This window comes from Bactrocera oleae, chromosome 3, assembly GCF_042242935.1.
Source record: "Bactrocera oleae isolate idBacOlea1 chromosome 3, idBacOlea1, whole genome shotgun sequence".
In the NCBI taxonomy this organism is placed as follows: Eukaryota; Metazoa; Arthropoda; class Insecta; order Diptera; family Tephritidae; genus Bactrocera; species Bactrocera oleae.
This window is the reverse complement of record NC_091537.1, coordinates 22439528-22466551: the sequence shown is the minus strand read 5'-3', so window position 1 is coordinate 22466551 and position 27024 is coordinate 22439528. Positions and strand designations below refer to the sequence as shown.

General features: G+C 33.4%; 1 protein-coding gene across 1 annotated transcript in view; it reads right to left on the bottom strand.

The window, feature by feature from the left end:
• dpr2 (defective proboscis extension response 2) overlaps positions 1–27024 on the bottom strand; it is a 154980-nt gene that overhangs the window by 34923 nt on the left and 93033 nt on the right. The window contains exons 2-4 of the mRNA XM_036366728.2: positions 7361–7710; positions 4885–4962; positions 2420–2552 (exon numbers count right to left, since the gene is read on the bottom strand). Coding sequence (XP_036222621.2) covers positions 2420–2552; positions 4885–4962; positions 7361–7710 — 561 coding nt within the window. The remainder of the gene's footprint in view (positions 1–2419; positions 2553–4884; positions 4963–7360; positions 7711–27024) is intronic.

Genomic DNA, 27024 nt, shown 5'->3' with positions numbered 1-27024 from the left:
GAAAGATAAAGACTAAAGGATCGAGAATTGCTCTCATTTAAATTGGCCCGTGGAACGCTGAGGCACGTATGACCGCGTCGCATGCAACAATTGTAATGATACTGAAATGCAGCGCATGTATGGATGTGTGGAGGTGTGTATGCCTGTGTGCCTATTTGAAAGTATGTCAGTTTATGCTCCTAAGCGGGAATGAATTTCTAGTCGCTTGTAGTTTGAATTTCAATTTGATTTCATTTGGCGACATTAACGCTGGCATTTGAATTTATTTTCGTTGTTAAATTTGAATTGGACTTTGAATATGAATTTGAATTTGAATTTAAGTTTAAATTTGAATTTCTATTTCTCGTTGCATGTACAATATTGCAACATTGCCATTTCTGCTTTGAATTTGCAACTGTTTTTGCTCTTTTCGCACTGCATTGTTGTGTGCAATCAAAGTAAACTTTTGAAGTTTTGAAATTATTGCAGTTGGGCGTTTCATTTCGCTGTAGCAGCATCTTTGCCGCAGTAAGCTTTTAAGTTCTAGTCTGCCATCGAGCTATCAAACTTTCAAGCATATGTTTTTACTGCCATTCCGATTATTGACAGCCGTTGCGTTGTGATTTTGTAATAATAATGTCTTATTGGTCAACTGATTTAATTGTTCCACGTATATATGATATATGTATTTTTTAAATCGTCCTGACAGATGCTTGAGCGACCTTTTCATTTAATCCGTGGTAAACCTTCAGTTTATCCGACGAATGGAGAGGTCTAACGGTACTATGAGGACTCTGAACAACTAAAAGATTTTATTAAAAGCTCCTTTGTGGTAAAAAATAAATATATCGACGGTTTTACATCAACAAAGCTGCCTGTTCTAAGAAAATATAATTTTTTAACTAAAATCGAAGGTCTTGTATATACGCGAATTAGCTTCTCTGTTTTTGAGATATCGGTTTGAAATTTTGCACATGTCCTTTTCTTCCCAAAGAATTCCTCACTTGCCGGAACCGCTGATATCAGGCCACTATAGCATACAGCTGCCATACAAATTGAAAAATCGGATTCCAGTGTTTGTATGGAAAGCTTTTTCATTTCTCCGAAGAAATTTTCCAGATAGGAACACCACAGCTTGCTGCTTAATATAACTAATTTACTATACTCTAATGAATGGATAAACGAGAGCTGTACTAGAAATGATATACTTATTGATTACAAAGCAAATCAAGTTTTTGTATAAAGGTATGAGAACAGAGTGATATCAGGTCAATGCATTACTTAAGGCATAGTTAATCGAATGAAATATATTCCGCTGTTACATGACTACTTCAAAACCCTTTTGGAATCGTTCAACTTCGATATTTCAACTGTATGTCTTAAAGTATGAAATCTGAGGTTTTTTTTGTCTTGAGTTGGTAATTGCGGGACATTCTATTAGGAAGTGTTGAGATGATTCTACCTCGTCTTCTTCAAAACAGCTGATGCCTCAGGCATCCGGTAAGATATTTAATCTTACTGCATGAATCCCCATCGTACAGTATCCAGTTTGAACTTCTGCTCTCATTGAAAGGTGGAAGAACGAAGAATTCACTAGGCCTCTTACGATTTACCTTAGGCCAGAAAGATCTTGTACAGTTGCTGGTAGTTGACCATTGCTTAATGAGCTAGCCTAGTTAGCTGAAGCCCAACAGTACAGTAGTAAACTACAAGAAGCTAACGGAGTTCCTACTCGTTCCAAATCTGCAGTTATTGAGACTGAAGTACCATTCCTAGTAAGCTCATTAGTCTTAAAGTTTCCTGCAATACCGCTGTAGCCAGGCTCCCCAATCTAATCATATAATAAGTCGTTGCCAGTCTTGACCGCACAGCAAGCGAACTCAACACTCGTATCGCTGCCCTACTATCGCCGTGCGGCGGCTCACCTCGCGTAAAAAGCTCACCACGCCTCTCCTCTAGCGACTCTTTCCCACCCATACTTCCGTCAAAGATATGTGAGTAGAGAAACGACAACCATGGCTATGCTCGGCAACCTGATAATTCACCTTGCGCCATAGTTGGGGCGGTTTGAAGAAGTTAGGGAATTATAAAAATTTTTGTTTCGGTTCATCTTAATAGGGACGAAGGAAAGAAACATTTTTCGATCAACAACATTCAATTTTCCATTATCAGTTAGGCAAACAGTCAGTCGACCAATAAAAAAAAGATTCCATATTCATGTAAATTAGAATAGATTTACCAATACGATATATCTGTATGCCTATATCGATATCGATATCGATATTTCGAGGTAATTGATAATTAACGAAAACTTACCACTTGTACCAGCGAAATCAAAGAACTAAATAATGAATTAAAATGTTCAAGCTACAAGAGCGCTGAAGCTTCAGTTATTCTGTATTCGTTTTTTATCTTTTTATTTTTCTCATTGCGTACTCACCTATGACATTCAACCGGAAAGCCATGGAGATCTTCGGTTCCGTATTTACTTGACATTCATAGATGCCGCTGTCACGTGGCTGTGCATACTTCACCTGCAGCGTCCAATCCTTGAAATCAGCGGTGCGTACAACCTGTGAATACAAAAGCAGGCAAGTTGAGCAATCGAGCGCACATTTGCGGAAAGCTAATATGGGCGATTGTGTGCATGAAGCAATATGTACTACAAGTATATATATAAATGTGTACATGTGTGCGTTACTATATTCGTATACTTATAATCACGTAAGTTAAACTACAACAAAAGCTGTGCGCATTTTCGGACGTGCGTTCGACAAACGCAGCGCAATCAGAAGTTCGACAGTGACACGGACAGCGAGTCGAAATTAGTTAGCAATATGTTAATTGGAGCCGAAGGGCGTGATCAGCGCCCACGTTAGTTCGAATCAAAAATTAACTTCGTTGAAAAGTTTGCGGTTTTCGTGTTTTGTTTCGGTATGCGAGCGAAACTGTGCGCTGCGAGGTTGCTTCCTTTGTTTTTTCTCCCTTAGCAAGCACGCTTCTGCATGCAAGCACATATGTATATGTGTGTTTGTGAGTGTGTTTCTTAATCAAATGAATTTAGTTTGAATATTTGCTAAAATCGCTAAAATTAGATTTATATTCATTGCTTGTTTGTAAGTGTAAGTAAACCAAACTCAACAATTTTCGCCCAATTCTTAAATGCAATTAGAAGACATTTGCAATTTTCGCATTGCCCGGGTTGTGCGTTGAAAGTTTTAAAGTAAACGCATTAGTTTCCCCACGGATTTAATTTGTGCGCGGAAATAATGAAATTCGCTCAATTTTAATTATTTAATAAATCCATTTGCTATTAAGCTAATCGATGACACTCAGCTGCGTTTTTAGCATTTTTTGGCGGATTATTAAAATTAATCACATTTTATTTCTAAAAAAAAAAAAAACATGCTAACTTCTGTTTCACCGACGCTATAATACCCTTCACAAAACCAAAACGTTCCATGCAAGAGCTTGATTCCGATCGTGCAGTTTATATCATAGCTACATATATGGTATAGAGTTCACATCTAAACAATTTCTTTGGAGATAGTATTGTTGTCTTAGGTAATGATCCATGTCAAATTTTGTGAAGATATCTCGTCAAATAAAGAAGTTTTCAATGTAAGCATTTAATTCCGATCGTTCAGTGTACACAAGCTCTTATTGTGGCACCAAAACACAATTATGAAAGGACTAAGTTCGAGCTCAGTCCTTAACACGATACGGAAAAACCTACTTTTTTTCTGGGTATTGGACCAAACCAAATTTTTTCGAGAGAGCAAAGCTATTTCTCCGTTTTTCGAAGCTGATGATGAAGGATATGTTCCTTATAGGTACGGAGTTTCAACAGGATATCAATTAATCTCGTTTCACTGAACATTTTGATATATTTAAAGAAACTTTTTAATCTTATTAATTTTTAATAGAATTCGTATACCGATTATAAAGCATATGAATATGCAGTCCATAAAGAAATATGTATTGCTCGTCCCGAAAACAACCAAAAAAAAGCGGAGCTGTTAAAAATAAGTCTTCTACCCGACATTCCCTTCGACTAAAATTATATTTTCTAAAATAAGGAATATTCTAAGTTTTTTCACTCACTAGATATATAATTTTAAATTTTAAATCAATTTTAGAAGAAAATAAGTAGAGAAAATATGCTTGGGCTTTTTAGTGTAAACATAGTATTTTTTAAATATACGAGTATAGATCAAAACAAATACAGTTTTCTGCAACAATTCGGCTCTGGCGCCACCTATCGGAATTTTTCAAAACCCTAATAAATTTTTTTTTTATGTTTTAAAGTTTACCAAAGGGATTGCTCCCAAAGTACTCATATACAAATATAGATTATAATTATAGTATTATATAGTTATGTAAGGTCCAAAATGGACTGCGTAGTAGGAATGGGGATATACTCCGAGGATCTTGATATATCTCTTCAACCGTCTAGCAAACTCAGCTAGCATCTTCCAAGTGGAAGTACTAGGTATAGAGAAGGCCTGTGGAGTTCTACTGAATAACTACGGGAGGATACAAAAAGCTGCCATATACACAGATAGCCAGACGGCATTGATAGCCTTGTCGTCGCCAAAGATTAATTTCAACGTAGTGAACAATTGTAGAAAGAACTTAAGCTTACTAGCAGGCCAACTCCACTTGTCCATAATTTAGCTTCCCGGTTAAAAAATAATAGATTCGAAAAAGCAGACGAGTTGGCCAAGTTCGGAGTGTTATTGACGAGGTGAAAATTGAAATTTTCTGAAAAAATAGGGAACAATTGGAAATATAGGGTGACCTCCTTAAGATGCAATCAATTTCTATTTTCCTAGAAATTATAATAATAATAATAACTTGTGAATTTGTGTGAAATTTAACTTTTTGGGCTCAAGCAATACTTGCCTGAAATCGCTCGTCGGACGTATAAGTCAAAATGCCAGCGGTTAGAATATGTAAATCTCGTTTTCGGATCCATGAAACCTGCGAATGATAAAAAATACGATATTTATCATTGATAATAACATTAAAATAATATGAAACACTTACATTTTACTTAAACAGTAAATTAAATTGAAAATCAATATAAAAACAACTAAACAAAGAAATGAAGTGAATAGGAGAGTCAGTCAAATAAAATATTCAAATCAAGGTATTAAATTAATAGGTATTTACCTAGGTATCTTCGTACATATTATATACTTTAACTTCAGTTCCATAGCTTAACACACACTAAATAATGCAAACAACATACAAAAAATTTCTAAAAACACAACAACACAAGCAAAAAAAACAAAAATAAATCCATCGAAGAAATTGAAACGAGTTGAGTTGAGTTGCGTTGAGTTGAGCGCAGATAGAGTAAAAACCAATATTGCTTCCGGGAATTTCATTTGATGAACCAAATTGCCATGGCACAAGCCAAAGGAATAGCAAAGTGAAGACAGCAGGGCAGAGAAAACACTGCAATATTTGCCGCTGGAAGTTATGTAGGAGCAAGTTGTCGATTGGCGCAAAGTGCAATAAGTGGAATGCAAAAATCGACAGACTAACGGTCGCAGGCATTGTTGTTGTTGGCGTATAAGTTTTGCGATTGTTGGTATTTGCAGGAAAACAAAAAGTCAATCACATTTCTTAATCTTCATGTTTATGGGTCAAAGAGGAAATAACAGTAAGAGTATTAGTAAATCGGTTTAAATATGCACAAAGAGAATGAAAATATTTTTGTTGATCCAGTAGAAAAAGTTGGAAGTGATGGGAAAGTATGAAATATTTTGGCTCAATCGCTACTGTTGACAGTTTTATGCAATTTGATCTATCTTGAAACAGTTGCTGTGATCTATAACCATCATGCAGAGTATTGAGTAAAGTTTGCTCTAAATGAAACAAACATGAAATCTGATGCGACCCTTACATCAGACCTTTCTATATAGATGCATACATGTACATATAGTATGTTGCAAAATTGCTTAATTGCTTTATTGCTCTCGGTTTGTTGAAGATAAACAATAACCAACTCTAATGACTCCGAATACTTCAACAAATCGAAACTCAACCACTTGTTTAGCTAGAATCGGTCATTAGAATCGCTTAGGCGGCTATAAAACTAATCAAACAAGGAAAAAAAGAAGATCATTACAAACCAAGGTAATGTGGAAATCTCTCAATTACGCCTATTTGGTTACAATTTGCATTATACACTCAATCAATGTCAATTCAAGAATTTTATAAGAGATTTGTAGTGGAACAGTTAACTGTTTCCAGTCACATTACTATTCTTACACTTGGTAATCTGTTTTCAAAGCGAACTTCTTTAGTTACAATTGTAAATTTGTCGACTGCAACCAAGTTTTTTAACGCAACAAAATTCTGTCACAGTATAAAAATTAAGGCTGTACCGAATTGAATATAAATACATATGTATGTACATATATTTTTTAGTATATGAGTGGTATGTCTGTATGGCGTAAAACATAAAAATTACCAGCGTTGCCACCTAGAAGAAAATTTAAAAAATTGGCGTCGAAATAATCAGCTTTAAAATATATATCATTTCGATATGTGTACATATGTATTTTTGAAAAAGGTTGCTACCTATTTGAAAATTAGAGTACAAGTAAATAATTAAATGAAATTTATTATGATTATCAAATGCAAGAAGTAATAATGTCAAAAATAAAATTGATGCCACAGACATTTTGCAATATAATAATAAATTTTAAATTAAAACAAATAAAATCTGTATTAAATAATAAATCTTACTTCTCAGGTCTAGAAAGTGTAAAATTGATTTTGTGAAGTTATTTTCTCATTCCAATAAAATAATACTGTAAAATTTATGTCAATAACATAATTTTATTTTATTAGAAGTAATAAAGTTGACTTTCAAAATAAATTCTTATAACTGCAAACAAACAAACGGGATACAACTAATACAAATACATAAATATTATAAAATATGAATTTTCTTAAAGAGAACTTGTTTGCTAGCTCAAGTTTGAAATCAAATCGAATTTTTGCGCCTTAAGATATTTTCACAGTAAATAAAATATTTTGATTTCGATTTCAAGAGGAATCCTTAGGAAAAGTCTTTTCCAAAATTGAAAGTAGCTTACAAGTAACCAAATAAGCAAATATAAATATGAAATTTCAGTAAAGCAAGGAAGTGAGTTTAAAGTGTGAAGAAAGGCAATAATTGTAGAACTGGAAGCGAGAAGAGAATTATAGGATTGAGTAAAAGGAAACACTTAAATGAACCAAAGTAAGTAATACACACGTTCTGGATATTACACAGAAGATTATTTTATACAGATTTTTTAAGCGTTTATATATGCACGCATTTATTTATATACACACAACACCTTTCGCTCATCATACTCACCGATTTATCACCCAAATGTTCGACTCGACAATTTATCGCTGCCGTTTGACCCGAACGCGCTGTTATATTTCGTGGCATGCCAAAATCAAATGTCGGCGGTGGGTAAGTAGTCAGCTCCGGCTGTTGCTCAGCCGAAGCTGTGGGTGCCACGAATGCACCACGGAAGTCCAGCATATTGATATTGCTTGATTGCTGCTGTTGATGACTACGCTGTAACTGCTGTTGTGTGTATTGTTGGCTGCTGCGGTGTAACGCTGAATAACTTGGTACATTGGAGGCAGCGGGGTATGACAGGTAACTTTCAGTGCCGGCGGAGGCGAAAACTATGTCGGGTTGTTGCACAAGCGTAGCTAAAAGAGATAGTTAAAAATTTGTAGCACTGTTATGTGATGTACATTTTGATAGTACGATAAATAAAGAAGTGGATAACAAAATGCTTAGTTATACTCGTAAAAGCTACATTTAGAAAATTAAATAAATAATAAATATAAATCCCTTTCACCACTAAAAAGATAAAATGGGGCAATTAAATGGTAATTGGAACTTCGGTAAACACTGAAAGAATTTTTCCCAATTTTTTATACTAAATCAAACTGTCCCAGGCATTACCAACTTCGTTTATCAAGATATTGTACTTATATATCTTAACGTTAAAACAGCATTAAGTCAAAGGGAATCCGAATATGCTTCATATTCAAAACCTGTTTCACATATATTTGGCACAGCACCATGTTTAGGCAGCCATTTTGTTAACCGTTTTGCCACCAATATCCCTGATTTTTATTTCTAGATTCTCTTTTTGTTCATCTTTTAAATATTTAACGCACAATTTACAAGACTTTTTGAAGAAAGAAGGCATATACAAATATGGTACAACCTTATAAGCCATCTCTCCTATGCTCAAAATTTTAGTTCCATAACTTAATTGATTCTAAAGCTGTAACTAACTTTCTTAAAGTACCAAAAAACACGAATAACTGGTGTCTTCGCAATATTTCACTTTATTACTCAATATATCGAAATATCAATGGTCGAACAGACAACATATTTCTAGGGTAGAAAGATATTCAACTTTGCAGCAAATTACGCGTCAATCATACAAGCACAAACAAGTATATATAATACTTTGATCTACCAATAGAAGTTGCTGTATACTCTTGCCTATATATGGTTAAGAATATTCCCATATATCCGCTGACATGGAAGTAAACAAGACATTGCGTAATTTTATATATATGATTAAGCGCAAATACGTGTACTTTGAATGTTGAGTAGATACACAGAAGCCATAACGTATTAGCTCCCACCACTTACCAACGCATTACTCATACGCCCCGTCGTCCGACTTAATGCTAGCTTTTCTAACTTCAATTTACCGCACCTTGCAAGATATTTGAAAAACGATTGCACTTAGGGGTTGCCTGTTGTATACATGCAATATTACAGAAATGCAATGTGAGGCTGTGAGGAAGCAGTTATGAAAATATCTTTGTATTTCGTCCTTGAAAGTGTTGATAAAATTTTTTTTTTATTAATTTAATTAATCATTATAATTATTATACTATTGGTGTAGACTGAAAAAAATGAAAGGGTTTCTAGATTAAATTATTTCAACACTTAGTTCATAGCATTTTGTAGCTTAGAATATTTTTTGACTTAATTTGTATATATTATATTTCAAAAATGTCTGTAAAATTTTATTTAGAAAACTTAGTCACTCCCTCTGCGCTCGCACCCAAAACTCAACCAATATTGCTCGATTTTTGTTGGGATTGACCACAAATTTTCGAAAATTTTTTATAGTAATTGTTTTATATATTCTTAGAAAAAAATTCGTATAGCATTCGATAGAAAATAGCTTCTCTTCACAACATATTTAAGGCATTCTGTATAAATTGAAATTTAAAATTTCTGCAAACTCAGTAATATTAAGTAAGTTTCTTTCTCCTATACAATAGAAAAAACGGAATTTTACATCCATTATTTGTGTGCACTAAATGAAAAACTAAAGTATTTTACCGAGTCGCATTTATTACTTTTGGTTAAGATAGTATAAAATTTCTTCCAAATTATTTTATGTTTTGTACCCATATGAAAACTTATTTGTACAAACATGGAGGCTTATTAAAAATAGTCATATATTAATAATAATTTTTTTTCATTTTCTTTCACCTGATTGTTTAAATTCCATTTATTTCTGCATTTTTATATGCTTTCCGAAAGAAAGTAAAAGCTTAGTGCTCCCCTTGCTCCATCAGACTTTTCACAACATCTGCTGCATGTGAAATCAATTTTCCTTCTGCCATACATACGTAAGAGTATATACAGCTATTTCATGTCCGCGACAGCTGATAACTAAGGCATCTATATTAGTTGTTGACCTCGTTTCACAGTTTCTACGCATACGAGTGTTAATGTATATATAATTTAAATGTTGGAGATAGCAGTACTTAATTAAGTCCATAATAGTATGTGAAAGTTAGCATTTTCTCTAAAAACGTATAAAGGTTTTTAAATTTTTTCTAAAAACGTATAAAGATTTTTCCCTCAACATTAGTATCTAACAAAGTTAATACAAAGTATTTTTCAGGAGGTGAGGGCCGTACCTACATACTAGGCTATGGACGAAATAGTCATATTATGTATGAGGGCTGCTTTTATATTTCGATATTCGAGAACAAACAAAAATTGTTTAATCATCGAAAATTGCTCTAAATATTATCCATAAAGGTCTATAAACTTTGCCGTTTAAACCAATTGTCACTTTTGCTACTTTGATAGAGATATTTCCAAAACATGCATTCTGAAAGTATCAACCGCCTCTTCAGGTGTCGAAAAACGTGACCTCTTAGTTAGTTGGGATTAAAAAGAAGTCATTCGGTACCAATTCAGGACAATACGGTGGATGACTCATTGTAGTTTTGAGTGCTCAAAAATTCTGTTGTTTCAGTTGATGTATGAGAGCTCGCATTGTCATGGTGAAGAGTGATCCGTCGTACGTGGTTGGTTTTCATGATTGCTTGAAAGGCAACTGGCAAAGAAATAGTTCTATACCACTCAAACTATACTGATCTGCGTTTTTCTACTGCTTAATTTACAACATGCCCGGTTTAAAAAAACAAACAGGCTACGATTTGCTTGAAAGTGCTTCGTGCGCGAAAAACTTTTGTTAGATTCGACTCATGTTGAAACACCCATACAGTCGACTTCTTTTTCATCACCTGTCACGAGCTCATAGACATGTTTCGATCTATATTTTAATATTTCTATCGACCAATTGACACGAACCTTTTTTTGAGCGATTGACAAATTGTATGGGATCCAACGTGAACAAATATTTTTTACAGTCAAATGTTCATGCAATATTGAATGTATGCTAGTCCCACTAATGGCAATAGTTGTCTCAATCTCACAATAGGTCACATGGAGTAATCTACGACCCGTCCATCCACTTTATCGAAGCTTTTTCGGTAGGGTTTTGGATTGCAGGCTTACAAAAACCAAATCAAGCCATTATTGAAACCCCGTGACATCTTCAAAAACTTACTGTTTGGTGTGCTATATGGGAGAAGGGAATCATTTGCCCACATTTCTTCAAAAATTAATGTGGCAATAATGTTACAGTCAATTGAGAATGCTATAGAGCATGATTAGTGACTTTTTCGTGACTGGATTGGAGAACATATAGTTTCAACAAGACGGCACTAAATGTCATAGAGCCAATCTATTCTAACAATCTATTATTTGAAGGAAACTTTTAGTGAGCGCATTATCCCGCGTCGTAAGCCTGTGATGTGGTCTACAAGAACATATTTTTGTGGGGTCACTTATCTATGCAGATAAGGTCGAGACGATTGACGGCTTGAAACAGAATATTCGTTATTGCTGACAAACAGTCCCAATTGCTCCAAAAGGTGTTCGAAAATTGGATCTCTTGGCTGGAAATCATTCGAGTGACTTGTCCGAAATCAATTTGAAAACGTAATGGCAAACTCTTATCTTTATATTAAAGTTAAATTATTGGTTAAACCATTAAATTATATGTATTTAATTTTTAAAAATCTGTCAAACCAAGGTTAGTAGCATTAAACATAGCGATCATGCGTCTGTAAAGAATCATTTAGTTTATTGTTGTTGTGTTTTACATACAATTTTTTGACCACTTAAAAATAACGAGAATGGAAATTGTGAATTCATGTGGAGAGAAACTGGCATAAAAACTACACTTTTCGTCAAAGAATATCACCTTAGAACTAAAGATCGTCCCATTGCAAATACTGATATGTAGTCTGACTCAACCGTAGCTATGTAATAGTTTTCACGGTCATAAGATGAACGCGAGGAAGTTCTCATTAGTTGAATATTGGAATATATGAAGCTATAAAATAACGTTTAACACAGAGAAAGGCTCATACGAATCTCGTTTCATACATTATATTTGATGGTTCACGAAATACTGTCACTGACATCATGTAATAAAAAAACAAAAAACAAAAATCACACGACCCGTTTTAAAGTCTGATAAGTCCATAATATTGGAGAATTCTTGGTAAAATCCTAATTCTCGGAAAAATGCATTGTAAAAGTTAAAAAGAAGAGAAAAGAAACTGGACTGGGCTGGTGATGAATCAAATAGACTTATTAATACCTTTGATACCATTTGTTGCTATGTTGTTGATGACGGTCACTTAAGACCACACGGTCACTTAAGACACTCCCACTTTTCATAGATTCAAATGCATTATTCCTTTATTTTACGAGGGAAACCATGGATGACGCAAAATTGAAGCAAAAGTTGAAATCCCTGTCAGATTAAAGCAACCCTAGCGCAGCAACGAGTTTTAAAATTTTATTCGCTATTTTTTTCTTACTCCCGTTCTGGAAAAATTCACCAGGTATGCAAACATGTACTCGTATCAGCACCTGGTGATAGCCAACCATTTCGTTTTGTTGACTGATTCCACTTTATAGTCTTTCAACCGTTGCGTTCGTTCAAACATCTTAAAAGTAAATTTCCTGCGGCAATGAAGCTGTTAGTTTTTGCATTTTGTAGATCTTTCGCCATTTTTCTTTTATGCAGCTTTTATCAGTGCACCCTTTCATGCAGGGCAAGGCTTTAGTGTCACATTTATGCTTCCGCCTTAAAATAACATTTTTTTACATGCTTGAGGACATAACTGCATATGTACATAAGTGTATATTCATTATAATTCCGAGACTCTATACAAACGGCGTATTAGAGCTGATATATGTATGTATATGATAAATGTACGAGCGTGATCTTGTACATATAAGTCCATATATTTATAATCCTATGGAGACTTGTCGAAGAAAGCTTGAAATTCGCTGTAATGATATAAACTATTTACCATAGTTAAGGGACTGCGTACCAAAACTTATTTTAGCACATGTAGTATCTGAAATATCTGGCAACTCTGGTCCAAAAATGTGTGCAAGTGTTATCTATGTTCCTCTAACATCTGACCATCAAATATATTAATTTCTCTTCGTTAGGTTTAATATATATGGTACATACCCTATATATCTGTCAGTATAAAAGATAACTCAATACAATTGCAAAGGGTATTTTATTTTTCATTCAGGCAGTCATTTAGGAGACATAAGATGTTGGACAAAATCAATCTTAACTTAATTCTTCCAGTCCACCTAGATAGTTTTATTGCTAATATATTGGTTATCAAATAAAACAATATTTTTTCTTAGCCATCTTAACTTTAAACCATATCAAGCACGAAATCTCAAAGAAATTAAGCCAGCATACCGGTTTTTTTGGCTTTTAAATTTAGGGGAATGTACTGATCAGTTCTATCTAAACTTAGCCTTTCCTTATTTGGTCTCCTAAAAAGAAGCACCAACTTGGTCGAACATCTTGAGAATGTGGGTTTTTCTTTTCCTTTTACACTATATGTATGTATGTGTTAGAAACAATATATTATATTATGTAATAGTAATATAAGATCGCCTACAAGCTTTGAGATAATGATCCACATAAAAGCATACCGCCGTTTAACTGGTCATTTTCTGACAACGCGTTTGAATCAAATTAGGCCTAATAGTTGCAAGAGGCTTCTTCAGTAGCATGCGGTCAACGGACATGAAAGTATCCGTTTTACAAATGAAAAAACTTTCACTCTTGAAGAAGTTTTTAATAAACAAAACGACGCAAAAGCTCCAAATTTTTATTCCAAGGATTTGCATTGACAGCAGAACTTCTTACAGGATCATATGAAGTAAAAAGATAAAAAATATATGTTTTAATTAAGACCATAAACTAGGTATTGAACGAAAAAAGTATATAAAAAAGTGAAAATTGTATTTTTTGTAGACGTTTTTACAAAAATATTCAAATCTTGGTGAAAGTTTCTGGATATTTATTTTAAATTGTTGTAATTAAAAACAAAATCCTTTGTTCAAGACCTTGCATAGTAAATTTCGAAGACTTGAGTAAAATTTCATTCAGATCGGTTGAGTAGTTTGCGAAAAATATTTTTTAAAAATTTTAAGTGAATACAAGTATATAGCTGATCTCGAGAGAGCAAATTTTCAAGGCTGTATTTCGAAAACTATAACTGGGATCGACCTCAGCATTTAGGAAAATATTTTAGAGATGTTATAGAATTAAATAAGACAATAAAAAGAGCGATTTTTTAAAGCCGTGAAAGCCATGTAACCCCATAAGCAATACTCTCTCCAATGGAGAGAATTGGATCTTCCAGCAAGATTCTGACCACACAGCGATGGCTTAAAAACAATATTGCTGGTTTGATAGCTGCGCATGATTAGCCGTCTGAAAATCATAGTTATGGATCCAGGCAAGTATTTCAATTTTTAAAGCCTTGCACTGAAAAATTTAATGAAACAGTTTTTACACAATTCGGTTCCTTCAGAATACTTTTGGTTAGTTTGTTATTTACATTTCAATAGCAGCCCGACCTTAATAAAAAGAACTTTAATATATTTAACTACATACAGGGTACACCATATTTAATGTTGATATGTAAACATTGAACAACTTTTATATTTCGTTACCGACAGAGGTGGTGCAATATCAATGTCTTGACATAGTGAAGCTTTACTGACAACATTAAGAATTATAACAAATAATTCATTGCTTTAACAGATGTCATGAAACGCCGTTGCATCGATGAAAATGGACATCGATGGATGATTACTCATTCCCTCGAATCAAACTATGTAGTCTCATAGTCTCTACAACAAAAATGCCCTGATGAATCGACTGACCTCTTAGATCTCCAGTTTCAACTCACCCTGACTTTTTTTTGTGAGCTTAAAGAAAACATTCCTGCGAACTAATATATGGCACACCCTAGATAGCAACACTGATTGTAAGAAATGTGTGTTTTAAAATAGTCTGCAAAGCTATTCAAATGCTCTTAAATTGAGTTCCGCACCATGAGTTTTGGCAATGGCTTCCATATCTACTTTAACGTCGCCAAATATAAATACTGTCACAAATACTTACGTACATTTACGTAGGTATGTGTCAGCAGGCGTGTGTAAATGTGAGTTAAGCTTAATGTATGTGCTTTTATTAGTGTGATTCGATTTTATTTGCACATTTTTATTTCCCGCCGAACGAGTTCTTTGCGGCTTTTTGCAACGCAAGCTGCCATTCATGGTTTATGTTGCGGGTTCCGATGTCGCTGCCAACGCATTTGACATCTCCACTGACGTATGGCATACATATTACATATAGAATGACATATATAATATAAGTTTATATACTTATACATATGTATACAAATATAGAAGTATTTTATTTGGTGTAGCCGCTTTCTACTTGCCACTGACATAATCCGCGATTTATGCTGGCTGCCATTTGACTTCATTTAATTTTTTATCTGTACTTTGAAAGCTATTCAATATATGCAAGTATTGTAGTATATACAATATGGAAATAGGAAGTAGCATAAAACATATCCGCTTTACTTTTGCCTAATTTTGCGACACTCGGATGAAGTTTCATACTCGCAATTGCTCGTTGAGATATAAGAATGGGGGTTTTGAGTTCATGAACTCTTGTTCATATTGTTGTCATCTTTAAATTGCTGTGTTATATAACATATATTTAAATGTATTGTATAAATATTAAAAAATATTGGAGTATATTACTCGACTAGAGTTGAGTGTGTGAGGACTACGAGGTTGGTAGGAAACGAATAGCATCTTGGATGAAAGAGTGTTCACTGTTAATTAGGAATTTTTGACGCGATTTTGCTAAATTTTACGAAAGTCTTATTAGACTTACTCTAAATTGGATCTATCAACTTAGAAGACAAAAAATAGCTCAGAATTTAAGTCACCGAGAAGAAGTTTTCGGCGAGTTGTAGTGCAATTAGTCATGTTCAAAACTACACCGGTAGCCTAATATCAATCACCGAAAGGGTTACTCTAAAATATCAAAAGGGTTACTCAAAAAAATTATCACTTTCCTTCCTGAGGTTTCACGATAAATGTAAATATGGCTGAAATGAGTCTTTTGAGAGCACTTTTAAAGCGAGTGCTTAGCGTTAGAGCATTAAACTTGACTGTACTTTGCCAATATTCTCTAAAGCGTCCATGCCCCTAAAACAATTCAATTAATGTTCAATCATTTGGATATTTAATATTCGCTGTGTTTAAAAAATTCCCTCGCACATTATAAAGTTTTTAGTGGGCTAAAAGTTTGAAAACCAATCCGATTTAACAAGTTTTCAACAAAATTACCCTCTGTGACTGTAAAGAAATCACGTAAATTCGATAGATTTGATTTTCATTATGCATCGCATAAGTTGTGACGAAGAGTTTTCTGGAAACGAACATACTCTCTAACAAAGTTTCGACAATTAAAAATCCGTGCCAACACTGACCATTAACCAACAGTTAATAATTATATTCAGTAGATGGCGGCGGGAACTAGGAGAAGGCAAATTGTGGGCCAAATAGGGAGAAGTGATGCCTTTTTCAGAGTTTCAATAAGCTGCAATTTTTCCAAAAAAAAAACAAACGATTCAAATTTCCAACGGACATGTCGAACCAAGAAAAGAACTTGACTTAAATCAATGTCTTTCTGCTTCTATTCTTAATGGAGTATAACAACAAATACAATTTAGAATAATATTTATGATAATAATAACTTTACCAACCAACCAACAACCAGTTCCAGCGAACTCAACTTCCTTGTTGTGGTATTAATAGCCAGAATGTAAATATTTGCTTTCTTTTCTTCGAACATTTCAATTATATGCCGCTTTTTTCGCTTTTTATACCTTGAACAGAGTATATTAAGTTTGCTATGAAATTCGTAGCGGAATGATGAGCTGAACCGAGTCCCCCACGTCCTTGTCTCTCTAAGAAGCTGCTCATTTGTCGGAGCAGCCAATATCGGACCACTATAGCATATAGCTGCCATACAAACTGATCAAAATCAAGTTCTTGTATGGAAACCTCTTTATTTGTGAAGGGTATTGTAGCTTTAGTACAACCGAAGTTACCGATTTTTCATGTTTCTTTTTTGTGATTTGACATCACATGTTATTGTCGTTATATTAGCTGCGGCCCCACAAGACACACAACACACACGTCGCGAGCGCGTAGCTGCTGAGAGGTTACCGCTGTCAATATTTTTACACTTTTAACGCCCATAGCATTCACAAATATATAAAATATATAATATATATACTCATTTATACATAAATACATATATAAGTGTATATACTTAAGTAAATAATCAAATGAAGACTGAAAAAAAATATTTTGCGAACTTTTATGATTCACAATGAGCGAGACCGCTTCCTTTTCGCTTTCAATCTTTTCTATGTGTCATAAATACTTGTGGTATATATATACTGTTATATATTATAAGTATATACATAAGTGCATGTCATATCAAAGAATTTCTTTGTTGTTATTCAGTTTTGTCCTCCACCAGTGACATGGCAAGCATTACGAGATTTTTATTTGCTCGTCGTTGTATTGATAAAATGGCATTTGAGAGCTACTCCTTTGCGAGCAACGTTTTCTATTGCCTTTATAGCCTTTACAACTTCAGGCATTTGTTGGCTCATGAAATTTCAAACTTTGTAGTGCTTTGTATGGCGTAATTTGATGCGATTGGCGGTAGTTATCGGCTTACAAACTAGTATTTACAAAGCGAAGATGTGCAAATCATATGCTGATCTGTGGCAACAACATGTCATGAATATATGTATAAGGAAAACATGCACACAGGTGTACAGCTTTGGTTCTGGGTTTACATGTGTGCATTTATGTCTGTATTTATGTGAAAGCATTCAACTCTTCAATTGCTTTTGGTTTTCCGCCTTGGATATCGCCTCAAGGCTTCTTTAAGTATTTCACTTGAAACTTTGTCATTTTGAAAGAAGGAAAATAAATTTAGTAAAATGCAAGTTGAACATAGTACTTTTGTTATATTGAATAATGTTATTAGCAAAGTTTAAGCGTGTCAATTCCTTTTCAACGTGTCTTCCAGAACTTAGTGTTTCGAACGAATGGAAAGTTCTTGCAATTTCATTAAATTTTGGTTTATATTAAATTGTCATTTTAGAATATGTAAATATTGTCAGCAAATACTTCACAACAACAAAATTAAATATTTTAAGATTAACAATATATTTTCATTTAAATATGAAAACAAAAAAAAACTTTAACTTCGGTTGTACTAAAGCTATAATACCCCTCATAAATACAAAAGATTCCATACAAGAACTTTATGTTGATCGGTCAGTTTGTTTGGCAGCTACGAGCTCGTATATGCTATAGTGGTCCGGTTCTGCGGAGATTATATCGTTACTTTAAACAATAATCTATGCCAAATTTTGCAAAGATATCTTCTCTAATGAAGAAGTTTCCTTAGAAGAATCTGATTTGTATCACTTAGCTTGTAAAGCAAGCATATGCAATAGTCAGCCGATCTGAATATGAGATTACATGAAGATATCTCGTCTCATAAAAAAGTTTTTCATGCAAGCACTTGATTTCGATCGTTCAGTTTGCATGTCAGCTATATGCTACAGTGATCCAATATCGACGGTTCTGACAAATGAGAAAAAGAGACGTCTGATAAATTTCAGATCGATATCTCAACAACTGAGGGACTAACAAACGGATATGGCTAAATCGATGAAACTCGTCATGCTTATCATTTATATACGCATTCTGTAGGGTATCCGACGTTTCTTTCTGGGTGCTACAAACTTCGTGGCAAACTTAATATACCCTATTCAGGGTATACAAATCAGTTGTATACTCTCTACATTGCAAGAGCAAATTCAATGACCTTGAGCTAAAGTGCTATCGTTGTGGGTAATCATATATCAATTATCGTCCAATAGCATAGTTATGCCTGCAAAAGAAAAACGAAATTGTACAAAAATTGCGAATTATTTCTTCTAATTCGATGCGCTTGACTCAGCGATACTTCAACTGTTTTAAACCGTCCAAAAAAAAACCTCAACTTCTGCCCGCCGAATTCCTCCCTAAGTTTATAAAAAAAAAAAAAAAAATACAACATTATATATAGCTGAGAATGCAGTTCGTAGCCTTATTCATTAAATGGAGCTGAGATTTGATTAAGATGACCAATATTTCGGGGTAGTAGATATTGTCTTACCCTGGCCGCTGTGCCCTTCACCAGGTGATCAATTAATATCACAATTTTTGATTTTTGGGTCATATCAAAACTTCGACTGCCAACAAATGTAGTTTAAGTAAGTTTAAACGAAATCTGATTTCAACCAGGTGGTACCTGCTATAAAACCCTAAGAAGAACAAGTAAGGAAGTGCTAACATTTTATACTCTTGCAACTTGCAAGGAACAAAGGCGGAGGAATACCTTTAGGTCTTGGCAAATCTTTATATTGAACTAAAGAAAATATGAAAGTCGTCATCTCATTCACTTAAGGAAAGAGGATACACTATTATTAGAAAAAGGGTCTTTCTGAGTTTCATTAAGATTTCTTAAATATTGACCAAAAAACGGGGTATAAAATGAACCGGAAGTTCGAAAATAGTTATGTAAGGTATATGGGGGCTAAGGGAAGTGTTGACCTACTTTTACCCATTTTCGGCGCAAGTTATACTTGTAGTGCGATTTCGACAACTTTTAGACGTAAGATGAAATACCTTGAAGGCACTATTTGTGCAAAGTTTTCTTCTGATAACTTTATTGATGTTTGATTTCAATAAAGATTTAGACAAAATTTAAACGTTTGTTATATAGAAAGTAAACGTGGTTATCATCCCTTTTCCTTTTTTTGTAGTGTCTAGTGGGAATGTTCATGTAACCTCACACACCAAAAAATCGGTCAAGTAGTTCCTGATAGGATTTTACTTAAAAGTTAGCAGTGCCACGCCCATTGTTCAATTGTTACACAAGATCATATAAAGCCCTCCTTTGCCATTATGGTTCAGAAATTTAATGATTGTGGCTCTTTTATTCAGTGAGTTATCGTACTTTTAGTAGTTTTCAACATAACCGTTATATGAGAAGTCGCCCACTAGTTATTATCCGATTTTACATTAAAGCATTTGGGGTCGGAGACACCCTAACTTTTAAAAAGTTTTTAGCCCTAGATGTCCCTGACTACTGCGATCTCCTGTACCAAATTACAAATCTGTATCTTAATTTGCGGCTCTTATGGCACTTTAAAAGTTTTCGTTTAATGGCGTTTTCTGAGCGTGAAAATGGACCGATTGGTGCCAAGGAAGATGTATACCAAATTACATCAAGATATCTCAATTTTTACTTAAGTTATCGCTTGCACGGACAGACTGTCACTGATCATATACGTATATACAACTCGATATCTATCTCAATTAGTTTTAGGTGATACTAACAACCAATAAGTAAACAAAATTATTATAATTTGTAGCAACATGTTGCTTGAGTATAAAAAAAAAAAGTTTGGTTAAACGAAATATTTGTTGGAATTGAGTACCACTTACTGAGGTAGATACCACCGGAGCTCAACATAACAGCTCTCTATCTTATAGGGGGTTACAATGAGTATTAACAAACAAGTTATATTACCAGAGCATAATACAAGACTCACAAAGCGACTCTGATAAAAGAGGTCAACGTTCATACAGTATCCACCACCTTTTCTCCCTCTCTTAGTATAAAAAATTTCAAAAGTCGTCTCCTTAGTTCAGTAACCTTTTCCATATAATTTTATATAGAAATTTTTGGTTTTCTTCCAAATTAATCTGATAATATTCACATACGAGCATGTACATCATAACTTTTTCTCAGCTCTTTAATGTGTGAAACAAGTTGACTAACTTTATACCGTTCATTTTAGACAGATGGCAGTCAGTGTAGTATCTGCTTCATAAACGATCACTTTCCAATAATCGATTTGACATGAACACATATCTACAAAAATCAAATCATACTAGTGCTCAGATGTACATATATATAAGCTTGAGCATACTTCAAAGCTGAAACCACGTCCCAAACATTCTGAGAACTGGCGAATTCTGAATTGAATATGAGCAATAAAACTGTTTGGAAATCTATAGCCGGCAGTTAGTCACGCAAGCACATTCAAGGCAAAACACACACATAAAGACGCTTGCATTCAAAGCGAAATTTGCAAAATTGAAATCATAAAATGCGAAGCAGCGCACATCTATAAATTGAGCTTAGAGACAAACGCGGAAGCAATAGGTGGTTATGATCAGAGAAATGCACAGTGTGGCAGCTTTGGCAGCTTTGGCAATGCAGAGAGACAATTGTGCTGAAGAAACAAACAGCAAAAAAACAAAAGTGAATGAAAATTTATGACGCACAGTTGTAACTGATGACGATGCCGGAGGCTATACGGTGCGTATGAGTAACAATTCATATGAGGCATGACATTTGCGTACATCTTTACTGTGTACAAAGCACATAGCATACATTCATAATCTAAATTCGCACAAGCACACATTGCCTTGCATTTATCATCAAATAATGATACACATATATATGAATGTATGTGTGTATGTATATATGTTTGTATCATGATATGCATTTGCATACCATATATCCCAGCAAAGAAATCACTGGATAATAATATTTAGTGTACTAAATCAGCATTTTGTTTGAGATTATTTGCCGTGAATCAAATATGCTGCTGCCGTTGGCTCATTGCGTTCTGATAAGTACATAGACTATCAAAAAAATTTGTCGGCCAAATTTAACCAATTGGACCATTGAGATATTGGGAGTATGAGCCGATACATTGTCAAGATGAACTGCTTTCTTCGCCAATTGGAAGCGTTTTTTCTGCGAATCGATATCGAATCGAGAGTGTAATTCGGCACATAAAAGACCTGTGACCGTGTTTCCTCTTGCAAGTAGTTGATATAGATCACAGCTTTTGAATCCCAAAGACCAAAGGTTATCACCTTTCGAACCAGGATCGACTTATTCAATGCAGATTTGCCAGGTCATATTCACTGTTTCGACTGTTTCTTATCTTCTTATTATAAATATCGTAAAAATCGTTTGGATTGTCATCATCAATTTTTGTCAGTCATCATCAAAGGAACGGTGTTGTTGTTGCAGTACTTAAGGTCTCTTTGACTTTTATTACTTGATTTCTTTTCGGTAAACAAGAATCGCTTCTGATATTATTATTTTATATTTTTCTTAAATCCGTGCTTCACTCGCTTCCTCATCCGGTTAGTAGAAATCTAAGAATCGCAATTTCGCGAATAGATAGGATGTAAGTGATTTGCTTTATGAATGTGTTCACACAAGGAAATTTTTTATCTCTCTTTATCTGCAATTTTTTTTTTGAAGTTGAAGCAAGTATTTGGAATTAAATTTTTATTATCTTTGTAAGTTCTTATAAGTTTCGCTTACTTGGACTTAAAACATATATTGCATTGTTTCAATTTCATCTAGTTAAAGTCAGTGCCTCACTCTCACTCACTATTTCACAAACCTCGAGTTGCCGTAACAAAACTTGCAGTATCTGAACACCGTCTAAGCAAGCACCATTTGTTTTTAAGTACCAACTATTTGTTTGAAGTGACTTATTTTGTAAAAAGGGTTTTATTATACAGAAATTTCCCATAGTTCAGCAAGCTAGTTATAAACAACTTCATATCTAAGATAAACTTAAATTTAACTACTTTGTCCAAAATATTTTTCCAAATTTCGGAAAGAAATCTAACGATACCTCAGGAAAGAGGCAAAGCAAAATCGCTATGAATTATGGAAACAAAACAGAAGAAATCAAATATAACTTAGAATTATTATATAATGCTGTTCATAAATTCGGGAGTAATCTCATATAAACATATTTCCAAGATAAAAGCTATCATTTTAGTACAACAATTTAAATTAGTCGATAGAAATCACATTAAAAATGTATCAATTAACCGTTGCTTAATTAGTATTAGACTGGTTCATATCGTAATCGTTCACTTTCAGTCGGGTTAACCGTGTAATAAACTAGTTAGTTTTCGGTTAACTTAATACACTCACTACAGCGTGTTTATTAAGTACTTAGATATGTGTATGTGTGCGCCATTGTGGGTTTATATATTTCTATTGTGTATTATTTACTCTCTTCTCTTTTCTTTGTTCGCATTTATTTACGAGCACACACATAACCTTGAAGATATACATACATACAAACATATGTATGTTTTGAGGTGTTTTTTAATATGCTTAGGTGTCGCTTTAATTTAATGCCACTTTCATATGATTTTATATGGTCCCAAGGGTATCATCAAATAATACATTTTCATTTATGCCCTCACATCTCGCCCTCTTTCTTTACATATGAAGGTTGTTAGTACGGTGTTATCCATTTAGTAAAAGCAAAATTGTAAAAATTTATTAATTTTATGAAAATGTTATATTCAATATAAAAACTCCTTATGCCTACTAATCTAAGGTATAATATATCACATGACTTATAACACATTTATTATGTCTTATTATACCCTGAACAGAGTATTTTCAGACACGAAGCTTGTAACACCTACAAAGAAACATTAAAGACTCTATAAAGTTTATTTTGAAATGATCAGCGTGATGAACTAAGTCGATTTAGCCATGTCCATTTGTCTGTTAGTCTGTCTGTTTCTCACGGATTCTTATCCAAAACAACGGTATAACCTACGAATAAATAGATAATTATAGCATATACCTGTTATACAAACTGACCGATCAAAGTTCTTGTAAGCAATCTTTTGTGTTTGTGAAGGCTATTCTAGCTTCGGTAAAACTTCTTTTTTTTTAGTTATTTAAATTCTAGTTGTAATGTTACTGAGTTATAAATGAAGATGTACAATATTTTTAAATATATAAAATGCATATATAAATTCACTAGATATGATTTTCAGCTCTTAAATCATCTCTTGAATAAACTTACAAGTTTTCCTTAGTACAATTGGCTCATGATAGTTTAATATAGAAAATGATTATTTTTTTTCTGCTTCTTGTTTTTTTCTTATTATTTTCCCTTTTTCCTCTTTTTACCATTGTTTTTGTTTTTTACTTTTCGTTTACCTTCTTATTCTTTTGCCACTTCCGCTGCTCTTTCTACTTATAATCCTTCTTATTTTTCTACAGGTATTGCTTTTCGTCTTCTTCTTTTGTTATACATTTTAACCTTTTCGTATTCTTCTTATTTTATTGCTGTTTTTTTACTTTTTATTCTCCTTCATGATTAGCTCTAAAAATAATGTTCCTATTAAAAGAGTAAAACCAGTCTTTCCTCTCCTCTTCAAAAAAGTGCAGTAATTATCAGTTGTCCCTTAGTTCCTGCCAGGAGATATAATTTTGCCAAGTGCTTAACATCGTCTATCAAAACCCGCTACAATTGACTGATAATATTGTATTTCAGAATTAAATAATTTTGAAAATCTTTGTCACTATAACTCGAAGTTCAGACGTACTGAGTGGGAAGCGCGATCTTATATAGAAATCAGAAATCGAGTTTTTTGCAACATTTTCGTCAGAAATTTAGGAAACCTTATATTGCATTTGACTAAAGAGCATTATGTAATGGTAATATTTAACACTTTTACTTACATTCATTCAATTTTTTTAAGCCTTCCATGTAATGCATACAGTCTTGGCACCCGCAACATCAAAACTGAGTTTTTTTTTCGTACCTTTTTTTCCGTCCGTCGATTTCTTAATAAATACCCATAGAAACCAATCTCTTGAGGAGAAATTTAAATAATTTTAATAATCTAGGTGATCTCGATAGGTTTTCTGCTGTAAACAAGTACTGTATAAAACCCAAGAAATTTTTAGGAGTATTCTTATTGTGTTGTTTGAGAATAAAAAACTGGTCCTAAGCGCGTTTTCTGCATCGTAAAAAAGTTTAGATTTGTGTCGTCCGCTCTATTTTCAATTTTCTCCAACTTTCTGATGTTATACAAAATTTCTTTGAAATTACTACACTGCAAATTACAAACAGTTCTCACAGTCAAGAACTTTTTAAGCAACTAGCATACCACTAACTTTTAAACAAAGCGGTCTCTGTTAACTAGCCGCTGTGGTAATATTTTGTGGCCTTTAGTTTCGTCAACGTGTAGTTAATTAAAATTAAATCGTCCACAAAAGGTAAAAAACTACGCAAACCTCAACTACAAATGAAATTGACTACCGGAACAATGGGGACAATGACCAAAGGAGTTGACGTAAATGGAAATTTTAGCAGATTTACCGGATAAAGTTAGTTAAAATTGAGTTGAGCTCGCTTAGCTAAGGTAGAAATTGTTTTGAACGAATTTCTGTAGCCAAATAAATGCAGCACAGCACAAAAAGGAATTAAAAATGTGCACGAATTGTGAGAGCAACAACCCTGCTTTGCTTGCAGTGATACCAAATTTTCTCGCTTTAACCGTTACTTTAGTTTTTGTAACGTTTTTGATAGCTGCGCAATTTGGCGCAATGAATAGGTTCTAATTAAAGAAATTTGTGGCGTAAAAAGTTGATATTTTATATTAGAAGTTTTTTTCTTGCGAGAAAATTGGGTAATCTTTCTTTTGTACTCTGAGATGTTTACGAAAATGTCTCCTTTAAATTTAATATCCACTAGTTTAAAATATCTGAATCACTTTAGATAACGTGGCATATGGTCAAGAAAGGAAATCTTCATGGAATTCAAAATCAATCATCAGCATCTAAAACAAACAAACAAAGTAGATGCGTCAATCTAGTTTTTTGGACCGACTAATAACGTTTCGTTCACAATAACAAAACGAAAGCTTTGGGATTAGGTGGTCTATGGTTATTTACCTTCAACTAAGCAATTATATATTATATACTTAAGAAAAATTGATGTTCCAACTTTTTTGTCCGTATCTAAGTATTAGAAAACATTATTTTTATTTTATTACAAATCGATTGTATTTTTTTGACATGTTATGCTTATCACTAACCACGATTCACATCTTTCTTTCGATTACGAAATAGCACACCCTGTATTCTCATAGAATAGATGCATTCAATATTAAATAAAACTATTTTTTCAAACAAAATCATATAGGTATAAATGATCAACTTGCTGAGCTAAGTCGATTGAGGCATGTCCATCTGTACGCTTGTCTCTCTGTATATACGCGTGGTAGTCCCCCAGTTTTTAGATATCGATCTAAAATTTTACATACGTCTTATTCTGCCCAACAAGCTGCTTTTTTGTTTGTACCGCCGATATCGGACCACTATAGCATATAGCTCCTATACAGACTAATGATCGAAATCAAATTCTTGTATGAAATTTTTTTTTATTTAACAAAATATCTTAACGAAATTTACGCTTAACAAATTAGAGAAGAAGTAAAATCACTCACAAAATATATATAACATTCTCTAATCTAAAAAATTGTAATCGAGAAAATTTTTTAAAATTAGGTTTCTTCTGGTCACCCTACGAATAATATATTGCAGTTTATCAAATCTTAAATTTTCAAAATATGTTTGCAAAAACCTCTCAGATTAGAGAATGAAATTTTTTTCAAGAAAGTTTTTACAAATTATGTTTTTTCTGGTCATCTTAAGCATAAAAATATATTAGAATTTATCAAAAAAATTTCAAATTTGTTTTGAAAAAATCTTTCAGATTAGAAAAAGTTTAGCGAACTTTTACCAATATGATCTATATATACATATACAGTTATATACGAATAAAAATTTTTTAGGTACATAAATAAATGGATATTTCATAAATTCAGCTTATCATCATACTAGTCACTCCGGCAAACTTTAGGTCATAAATTTTCACTTAATCTGCAACTGCACTATGATGTTAAGCGCATACACACATACAGTCATTTTGGCAGCAATCGAGTTCAAAATTTGCCCCTTGAGGATTTAAAGAAGTTAAAGTAGAATTCAATTGTATTCAACTTGATAATGCAAAATGTTTAAATTAGCTTAATAACCGTTAGTGCGCTACCATGCAGATTAAAAACATAACTTTGCAAGTAAAAAAGTTCCTTCGAAATAATGAACAAAAAAGAAGACTGCCGAATTATATTTAAATTTGAAAAGTTTCGCATATTCAATATTCTTCAACTAGTTATATAAAATAAGCGCTTGTAATGAGTGTGCAGTTAGCCAAAAGTTGAGGCTAATAAAGGCTGAAGTGTTATATATTCAAAATATA